The sequence below is a fragment of the Triticum aestivum genome, chromosome 2D (genome assembly GCF_018294505.1).
Source record: "Triticum aestivum cultivar Chinese Spring chromosome 2D, IWGSC CS RefSeq v2.1, whole genome shotgun sequence".
Taxonomy (NCBI): Eukaryota; Viridiplantae; Streptophyta; class Magnoliopsida; order Poales; family Poaceae; genus Triticum; species Triticum aestivum.
In genome coordinates, this window is record NC_057799.1 from 12,355,565 (window position 1) to 12,366,598 (window position 11,034).

At 41.8% G+C, this 11,034-nt stretch overlaps 1 protein-coding gene across 1 annotated transcript; it reads left to right on the forward strand.

Moving 5' to 3' along the window:
- The first annotated feature begins 210 nt into the window (after positions 1-210).
- Positions 211-4,112, forward strand: LOC123055484 (9-beta-pimara-7,15-diene synthase, chloroplastic). The gene is made up of 14 exons (XM_044479487.1): positions 211-412; positions 624-673; positions 767-1,046; positions 1,149-1,329; positions 1,466-1,686; positions 1,772-1,892; positions 1,966-2,063; positions 2,154-2,368; positions 2,446-2,558; positions 2,646-2,741; positions 2,818-3,036; positions 3,147-3,288; positions 3,428-3,673; positions 3,777-4,112. The coding sequence occupies exons 1-14, from the start codon at positions 211-213 to the stop codon at positions 4,110-4,112; spliced, it is 2,520 nt and encodes an 839-aa protein (XP_044335422.1).
- The last annotated feature ends 6,922 nt before the right edge of the window (positions 4,113-11,034 follow it).

Below are 11,034 nucleotides of genomic sequence, written 5' to 3' on the forward strand. Positions count from 1 at the left end.
TGGTGCAACATCACTGTTTGTTGAAGGAAAATCGCAGGATGCCTAGCACATTACGATGAAAGAAAAATAATAAATAGTCTGGAAGAATCAAATACGTCTTTATATATAGTCTTCCGGCGGTCTCTCTGCTCGCATCCTGATCACTGGGAATTCTACATTTCATACACGTGAAACCTGAGCCCATTGCATGAGGTGATCGCCCCATTTCCCATGGCGACTCCGACACAAGCTGGTGCCTCTTTCCGCCTCCTTCAGTCTGGGCCTCATCACCAGTCCATCCTCCTCGCGACCGCTCTCTCGTTAGTGCCAAAGTGTGGGTTGCAGGTGCGCCGTCATGGAACAAGAACGCCTCCTCGCGTCAGCTTCGTCTGCTCGGCCGAGCAGGCCTTCAGGCGTCCTTCCACTGAACCACGTACGCCTTCTTCTGGTAAGCAGTTTGAGTCCATAGCCTTGCCGGTTAGTTGTTTTTTTTTTCGTGGAAGGGGTACACTGGTTCCTCCTAAAATGTAACTCTTCTATGTTACCCAAAAAAAAAAATGCCTCCAATTTGGACTCTCTCAAACCTGAGATTGCTACTTGATATTTACATTTCTGAACATATATACTCTCCTTCTATCCAACAGCATGTGTGGAGGCGATATTAGCAGGAGAAAATATAGGCCTGCGCAATGTGGTATGAAACATCGCTCTCATAACCCTTCTTTCGACTAAATGCTTTAAGTTCGTCTCATGATGAATTCATGTCACTGTTATGAATATAAATTAGGAACGGGATGCTAGAATACGGAAGCATCTGAAAAAACCTGAACTGTCACCATCTGCGTATGACACGGCATGGGTGGCTATGGTGCCATTGCCGGACTCCGCTCCGCAGGCTCCATGCTTTCCTCAGTGCGTTGAATGGATATTGCAAAATCAACACTGTAGTGGTTATTGGGGTATCAACGAATTTGGCTTATTACCCAACAAAGATATTCTCTTATCCACATTGGCATGTATCATTGCACTTAAGAAATGGAACGTTGGCTCCGACCACATAAGGAGAGGTATGTATAGATATACAGATTCATTTACCTTGCATTATTTAATACTCGTATTTTCACTTGCTGCTTTGAAAGGTCTTGACACGTATCAAATGATACTCGCAGGACTAGAATTTATTGGAAAAAACATCTCCACGGTAATGGATGAACAGATTGTTCCCCCTATAGGCTTCAGTCTAATTTTCCCTGGTATGCTTAACCATGCTATCGGGATGGGTCTGGAATTTCCAGTCAAAGAAAATGATATCAGTGGGATACTTCACCTCCGTGAGATGGAGCTGACAAGGTATGTAATGAGAAAATGCTGCCATGACAATTAGTATCATAATGTGCGAAACAAATTTGACAGGAAAGGTGCTAGAGCATCGATTATATGTTATTTTGCTCTAACTTGGTAACATATTTACACTCAATTTAATTAGACTGGCTGGGGAGAAATCTTGTGGGAAAGAAGCATATTTGGCCTATGTTGCACAAGAAGGGTTAGTAAGCCTGCTGGACTGCAATGAAGTTATGAACTTCCAGAGAAAGAATGGGTCCTTGTTCAACTCTCCTGCCGCAACTGCTGCTGCATTAGTCCACCGCTACGATGATAAAGCTCTCCAATACCTCGATTCCATTGTCAATATTTATGGCAGTGCAGGTGTGTGTTTGCCTAATTTTCTTTGTGAAGCATCTCCAAGGGTGCACAGTCTGACTATATATTTAATGCTATTATACATTTACAGTACCAACAGTGTACCCACAGAATATATATTATCAGCTCTCAATGGTGGATGCGCTCAAAAAGATTGGAATATCTCGGCATTTTTCCAGTGAAATAAACAGCATCCTGGATAAGGCATACATGTAATAATCCGAACAAAATACTTGGTATTTGTTCCTAGTATAGTATATAAACTTGACAGTATTCACTTTGCAGTTCCTGGTTACAGAGAGATGACGAAATAATGCTAGATGTAGAAACATGTGCAATGGCGTTTCGCCTTTTACGGATGAATGGATATGATGTTTCGTCAGGTAGATACTTTGATCGAAATTCTTAGCCCAAATAACTTTCTCACTTGGCCTTGATTTAACTCGGTATAATTAAAAATTATTCTTGCACAGACGAGTTGTCCCATGTTGCTGAAGCCTCCACTTTCCATAGCTCACTTGAAGGATATTTAAATGATACAAAATCTTTATTAGAGTTATATAAGGCTTCAAAAGTATGCTTGTCAGAAAATGAATTGATCCTGGAGAACATAAGTAACTGGTCAGGCCGTTTATTGACAGAGAAGTTGTGCTGTGATGGGACAGATAGAATGCCAATTTTCGGAGAGGCAAGTCTATGAAATTTAAAATCCCCATTTCGTTTGGAATTTCAATTTAATTTAATTTTGTTCTTTTGTAATTTCAGGTGGAATATACTCTTAAGTTTCCATTTTATGCAACAGTGGAACCGCTAGACCATAAGACTAACATTGAACATTTTGATTCTAGGGTTTTTACACAGTTAAAGACAAAAAATGTGTAAGGCTTTCTTTTTCTAAAATAGAATTGTTTGTGATACCATGTCAATATATGTTACAACAAAATGATAATACTTCTATGAATCAGGCCGTCTCATGTCAATGAAGATCTTCTAGACTTTGCGGTTGAAGATTTCAGTTTCTCTCAATCTATATATCAGGATGAACTCGGTCACATCGAGAGGTAATTTGACCATCATTTTCACACTTGATTTAATGATTTTTACACAGATTATTCAAATTGGTTTTTGTGCTGCCAGTTGGGAGAAAGAAAACAGGCTGGATCAGCTAAAATTTCTACGCAAGGGGACTCTGATAAATTGTTATCTCTCTGCTGCGGCCACCATATCCACTCACGAACTCTCTGATGCACGTATTACATGTGCGAAAACTATTGCACTCGTAGTTGTTGCTGATGACTTCTTTGATGTTGGAGCATCAAAAGAAGAACAAGAAAACCTCATAGCATTAATAGAGAAGTATAATTCTTGAACTTGATTTCTTTGTCTACACTTTCTGAAGCAGTCACAAAGTTTAGTTATGCTTTGCTAATGAATCATCCTCCCTGTTTTGCCAATGGTTGTCTTAGGTGGGATCAACATCACCAAGTTGAGTTCTACTCTGAGCAAGTAGAAGTAGTATTTTCTGCTTTCTATACTACAGTTAACCAGATTGGAGAAATGGCTTCTGCTGTGCAAAAGTGTGATATAACAAAGCACCTGGTTGAAACAGTGAGTTCCTTGTGTGATCTTCATGTCCTGAGATACATTACATTGAGCTCTGAGTTGATAACTACCACGTGGCAGCTGTGATCAGCTACATAAAAAAAATTAAGAAAAATCGTATATTAAAAAGTGTATTCATCTGCAGTGGCTACATTACTTGAGATCTGTGGCAACCGAGGCAGAATGGCAACGGAATCAATATGTGCCAACAGTTGAGGAATACATGACAGAAGGGGCTACTTCATATGCAATGGGCCCCATTATGCTCACCTCGCTGTATTTTGTCCAACAAAGCCTCAAAGAGTACATTATCAAAAGCCCAGAATACAATGAGTTGGTTAGACTAAAGGGCACCTGTGGCCGTCTCCTGAATGATACCCGAAGCTTCGAGGTATTTTCGTTCCTTTTTTAACAAAATATTAATGTATAGCAATGAGCCTAGAAGATTGATCTTAACATCAGGTAGTCCCTGACAAATAATCTACTTGTTGCAGAGGGAGTCCAGTGATGGAAAACTGAACATCATCTCACTGCTTGTTCTTCACAGTGGAGGTTCCATGTCCATTGAAGCTGCTCAAGAGGTGATACAAGAGTCAATAGCCACGTGTCGGAAAGACCTACTAAGGGTGGTCGTTAGAGAAGACCGTGTTGTTCCGAGGCCATGCAAGGAGATGTTCTGGAGGTTTTGTAGGACAAGTCACTTGTTCTACTCTCAGACCGATGGATTTTCCTCGCCCAAGGAAATGCTCCACACGATGAATGCAATTTTCAGAGAACCACTCAAACTCCAAACTTCCGGTTCTTCATTCGTTGTTCAACCAGACAAATAATCTAGAATTCCTTATGCCATTCCTCTAACCATATATGGATCACAAGGTAATATACCAAGCTGCAGTAATTGTGTGGACCTTCCAAACGAAATGCAGCCTGATTCTCTCACCTGTAATGCATGTCGCCAATAAAAGGGCAGAAACAAAAGAAATGATCTATCATTTGGTCTGAACATTGGTGAATGGCATAGGTAGCTGGAGGTGATGTTTTCAGTGATGCTTTTGTCACAAACTTTATTCTGTATTGTAAGCTGGTAGCCCAAAAAAATTATTCTAGCATTCAATCAAAGATGGGCTTGGTCCTTTTATCTAAAAGAAAATCCATGAAAAAGTAGCGCGCTATTTCGGCGTTATAGCGTCGCTATAACGTATCCAGAAGGCATGCTACGTTTGAGCAATTTTGCTCGCTACAATGCTAATGGCCCATTAGCAATTTCTGAAATCTCAAATCAGCCATGAGTAAAATGCAAGTGGCGGTGCTAAAGTTTAGTCCTACACCCTACTTGAAAAAATGTTGGACCTCTTTATATAGTGGGTCATCACATGTGTTGTGTTAGAAGTGTCACAAATATCAGGAGTGAAAAGAAAAGCTATGCATGTGTATCATGATCACACTTATGATTTTGTTGGGCCGAGACATCAACCGGTATGCAAAAAAAGAGTTGCATAGTAAGTGGATCGAGGCCCACCAAACATATGATTTTTTTAATACTTTGGATTGCTTACCACATGTGTATCATGATTAAACTTATGCTTCGGTACACCCCATAAACAAGTCGATGGTCAAGATCGGTCCATACTCCTTTGTAGGTTAGGGCATGATAAGGATTAATAGATAACTAGATCATCTGAATTTGTACACATTGTATACTTATTACAGTTGTATTCGTATCATGGGGCCGCGGCAGTGGCCGCCCGTATTATTCCCAAACATGTCAGTGGTGGCCAGAGATTCTTTTTGAGAGGACAGGTGGCTAGCCAATGCCACTCTCCGAGAACAATATCCAGCTTTGTACCTCATTGTTCGCAATAAGAATGATACCCTGGCACAGGTGCATAGTTCATTCACGTCGGATATTTCTTTTAGGCAGGATTTAATTGGCCCCAATCTTATGTCATGGCAAAATCTTTTATTCTGACTGGATTCGATTAACATTACACAAAAAACGGGATGTATTTTGCTGGAATCTCACTAAATCGGGGTCTTTTATAGTCGACTCTATGTATCATGCACTCACGCATTCAGAGGTCTCAGTGGATAATAAAGAAGAAGATTTTGAAGTCAAAGATTCTATGGAAATTAAAATGTTTGTGTGGTATCTTGGAAGGGAAGTTGTGCTAGCCGCAGACAATCTCGTCTGTCAAAACTTGTAAGGAAGTAAGAAGTGTAGCTTTCGTACTCACGACAAGTAAGTGAAACACCTTATTTTCGGTGCAAGTTAGCGTGTTCTGTGTAGCCAGTCATCCTCCAATTTGTACCCGCCCACAAGTGTTGTCAATATCTTTGTTCACTGGTTGGATGATGTTCCAAATATGTTCAATAACTAATAAAGGTGGGAGCAAATGTCTTACCATCGCCGCTCTGGCTATGCAGGAATGAATTCATTTTTAATTGCAAGAAATCTTCTAATTTGCATGTTAATCTTCGTTGTACGCACTTGCTTCGTATGTGGTGTACGCTACAACAAACGGAGAACCAACCGATATTCACCGAGATGTGTATGCGGTTGAAGCGGGTAGCAGGGATGTTTTTAACCAACATGGGGGGCAGCATAATCTCCGGATTGATCCACCAACTCCTTCGACATAGACATAGCATCGGTCGTATATGACTTTACTGTTACGGTTATGTTGTTATATATGTTTCATCGTGTTTCGTTAGACTGTTGGTGTTTGAATGTGTATATCTTTTCCATGCAAAGGCCGGATGTTGATCATCATGCTTTATATCATAGTTTGATATTGCATTTATAAGTCAATAAAAATGATCTTTAAATCATTTTTATCGGCAAAAAACATGTCGATCGCACCGCCAGTGGTGGGTATAGAAAAAACTGTGTGGAACGCCGCAACCGATGTGGTGCTCGGTGACGGTTTAGAGGTGGGGGTGGAGCTCGGCGACGGTGTCGAGGTGTGGTTCATGCATGCTCGGTGCAGCCAGTCGAGGTGGCGGATAGTTAACCTGATCACGATGGCATTACTTTCACAGCACGTGCATGGCATTTGGGTCCAGGGATAGGTGGGAGTGGCCGCCGGCGAAAAGAAAAAAAGGTTGAGACGGTGCGTCCGGTCACTACCTCGCGGTGGCCGTTCAACTGCTGCGCTGCACGTCTTGTCTAGGGGCTTATCGGGTGCCTCAGACAAGATTACTCCCAGCTAAAGCAATATACCATTTAGCATCCACTTGCAGCACGTGCACGGAGACCTCAGATGCCAAAGAGCATGCGTAGAAGAATGCAGAACTTTGTGCAAGGTTTTCCCTATCATCACGTGTTACTTCTCCGATGCCAAAGAGGATGCGTAGAAGAATGCAACTTGTGCAAGGTTTCCCTATCATCCACGTGTTTATACTTCTCCGAGGCACAATGACAATGGACAGGTCCTATGACAATGGCTTTGCAAAGGTCAAGGACAAGGTTGGTGCAGCATCCCATGGTTAGAGGTCCAGAGCAAGTATAGAGCAATCTCAGGGCCGTCCTGGATCTGGATCGTAGGTTTGGCGTCCAAAAGAATCCAGGCCTTTATGCACCCATGCTGCCACAGTAGCACTCCATGACATGGGGGAGCCAGGCATGGTGGGCTGTGCCCGTCAGCGACCGCGGAGTGCAGAGCTCCCGGTGATGTGTGCTTCTAGTGGAGAAGCCATGCCACTGCCTGTAAATCTGGCTGATCGCCGAGGGTATTTACGAGATTTCGCTTGGTGGCCCTTGTGTGGTGTGCTATGGGTGGTTCCGTTGCGACTAAGGACGAGGAGGGTGGTCAATTGGGTGAGACTGGGAACCCTAGCCGCCACTCTCTCTTCCGCCCGGCCCTGGCTTCGCCCCCACCCCTAACTTTCGTCTCTGGATTCGGTCGTCGTCTTCGCTCTGGCGGGCAAAGAATAGTGCTCGCCACAGATATAGATTTTTGTTCTCATGAATTTTTTATGCTTGAATTTGTACACATGATTAACAAAGAATAAACCGGCAAAAGTATATAATCCATAGCATTAACTTAACCAGGCTTAATTCATTATAAGAACAAATGACAACGCTTCACATTTGTTCCACTTAACACACTAATATCACAATACCACATCCATCTTAACAATCTCACTAACACACTGTGAGCTTACAAATGCTCATATCTGCCACTTATTTCTAAATGAGGTTAACGACAACTATCATCTGGCACTTGTTTTGGCGGCTCTTCCTTAACGTGATTGCCACTGGTGTCTCAACCATTAGTCCTTTTCCCGTGAGGAACTCCCCCCAGCCGGCCTCATGGAAAGATATGCGCCCGTCTGTTTCGGTCTTGTACTTGACGGTGGTGACAGCCCCTGCTTCAAGGTGTACTCTAGCAGAACCGACCGCAAGGATGTTCATGTCGGAAACCATCTTCAGGGGTAATTTCTATGATCACCATGATTAGAAGCACAAACATCACACAATGTTAGACACCTCGCAATGTTAGTGTGACATGAACAAAAAAGAGAGGAAGTAATACGGAACATACCATGACATGTTTGATGATGTTTGTCTTGGTTAAACGGTGCACAAAGGGCGCCCCATGTAGTTCTCAGTTGGTGGTAGGATCGCCAAGATATTGTTCCTCTCACTGTGAGTAAGCTTCTCCATTCATTGACAAAAAAATGGAGAATTGAATGGAACATCATCGTAATCATATGACTATTCTCATCTTCTTGGTCATCATCATCATCATGGATATCCTCATCATCAAGACCATCTTCATGTTCTTGGCTGTCATCCTCATCGTCATGGATATCCTCATCATTATGATTATCCTCATCATCATGACTACCCTCCTCTCATCACCATTGTCATTATCCTCATCATCTTCACCATCCTCATCATCTTGGCTGCAGAAATAGATAATCCTTAACCTGTTGACCCACCCTTCTAAGTAAAATAGCGGTGACGGGTAACGGAGCAAACCCGCTCTAGCTAAAGACACTCCAATGGCGGGCGTTCGCTATTACCCATCACAGGTAAGCTCTTCCAAATTAGCCCGCGGGATGGAAAGAGTCATGGCGGCCAGTACGTAAGTGCCCACCACTGGTTGCAACCTTACATTGTTGAGTAGCTTGTTGCAACCTTACCACTTAACCATATCCAATCCATAAGTTCTATCGGTCTTGATACCGTTGGTAATGTACTTGCTGAGTCAAAGCGACTCACCCTTGCCACGACAACACAAGATGCAGGTACCGATGAGACATGATAAGGATGCAGATCGTAACGAGTTCTAAGTGAAAGTTGTTTATGCCCATGAGGATCATTAGGATTTGGATCCTGGTTGGTACCCTGAGCTAGTAGGGTGGGCATTGCTTATTTTTCTCTTGCCTCTTAGGCATATTTGCTTCTTATCCATACCCAGATCTTTGCTTTCTTCCACTGCATCAATGATGCAATGTTAGGTCTTGTTGACCTCAGTTTGGTGATATTTATGTATAGGCATATGTTTTCCATAATGTTCACTCGTATTGAACTCTTCTACTCATGAGTAGTTGTATTTGTTGTGATGTTCACCTTGTTAACCGTCATATGATCATGCTTGTATGTTTGAAGTAATATGATGGGTGACGGAGATGCGCTTCTATCTTTATCGAGACTGCAAAGTCTTGCGGGGGCTATTAATGTATCTTGGGTGTTACATAAATCCCAACATTTGTAACCTCTCACGATACAGTAAAGTTTTGCTGGCCAACGCCCGTGGTTTTCCCCCTTCTCATTGGTGGGGTTTACTTGTTATAATATTAGTGCCCGGTTTTCTTTTCTGTCCTGTCTCTAACATGGCATGCATCTTATCTTGTGCAGCCAACCAACCATCCTCGACAGTGGCACTCACCATATTGCGCAGTAGTATTCTATCACATATTCCCTCCTTTCTCCTCTCTCTCTCTCTCTCTCTCTCTCTCTCTCTCTCTCTCTCTCCCCTTGTGCTATGGTGAGATTTTCCCTAAGAGAAGCCTCCTTGTTCTAGTACTTACTGCATAGTTTATGTTGCAAAACTCCATGCCTGTCATCACCAAAAGCAATTGAATTATCTGGATCGGAGACTTCGGCTCATGCATCCACGGCTGGTGGCATGGGGGCAAGGATAGTTATGCAGTATTGTGTATGCTTCTAAGGGAACATAAGGCTGACCATGTTCGGAATATATAGAAGTGTAGTACTTGTTACAGTGTTGGACGGCCTCTTCTTTTGCAACTATTCTTCCTTTTTTTGAATAATCTATATGATGTATGCCTTTTTTAGAAGATTGCTTCATTGGAGCCAGGGATGATACAAACTCGTGACCACATGCATAATCAGTTGTCTATTCTATCCAAAGTACAATTTGTATGTCTCTCTTTTTTGGATCGCTTTGTAGGAGTCGTGCACGGCGCAGGCTCGTGCATGACAGGAAGCATAATCAGTTTGGGTCAGGTTGTCAACTTCCCCCACAAGATTAACGTAAATCGTAGGGCTAGATAGATGAATTACTTAGATCAGACGGTTAACATATTTTTAATGATGTGGCTCAATGTGGGAGCTAGAAGGAAGTCTGTAATTAGAAGAGGTATAGATAAAAAGATCTACACCGTAATAACTCGCTCCAATCAGATAGAAAGTTCCTAATTTCTGATTAACATGTGAATTTCTAAGGAGTTTGTAATTAGTATAGATATAGATCGATAGGTAGATATGTAGATAGATAGATAGATGGATTACCTGTCAATTAGATTTCAAAATAAAAGACTCAGTAATTTTAAAGAACTTTTATTACAATCATTTTCTATTCAGGAAAGACCTTTCATTGCCGGGATATATCATTTACATTACTTATTATGTGTTCGAACAAACTCTTTAGTTCTAGCTTTCCGTGACACAATTTTTTGTAACCATTTCGATTAATCAAGAGGTTGATTTTTTTGGTTAATTACAAAAAAACTGAGCAAAACCAGAATTACAGCACCCTACATGGTCATCATGAAATGTGACAACCTGTCACAAGAAATCCTCAGCTGACTTGGCCACCAAAAAGGTTCCGTGCAAGCAACTACATGACCCTATCATCAGCGATGTCGAGAAGCTTCATCAGCATCATCCATCGCTCCTGATCCGACGACTTCGACTGCACCATGAACAAGCACCAATTTTTTTAATATAAAGAGGGTTCCCTCTTTGATTTCATTGCAGAAACCAAATTTCCTATTACAACAAGCACGAAAGAAAACAAAAAATCAGGAGAATAATGCAGCAAGGAACTCAACAACAATCATTCCAGCCACTATCCCTAAGCTCTACGGTAAACTACTGTAATAAATTTAAAGGCCAGGAGTGACATGGTAACCCTCCTTCAAACAGATTAGAAGCTCTTTAACGAGGATCAACAAAACAAAGGTTTTTGTATGGGAGTGCCAACGCTTTGAAGACAACATGAAAACCATCTCAAATTGCAATTTGTTCCTTGTCAGGGGTACTTCTTCATCAAGCACCCACCAGGTTTCTACCAGGACGCCATCCATGCGTTGAGTGAAATACTTCATTGCGACCTGTTCGGATAGTTTCACCACCCAATTCAATCCCTTTAGTTTTTATCCGTGTCTTTACAAAATAGCCCAAGAAATAAGCCGAAATCCGACCATATTTTCCAATGTACATGGATAATTTATTTTACTATTATCAAAGCAGAGATATTTTTTATTATCAAAGATAAA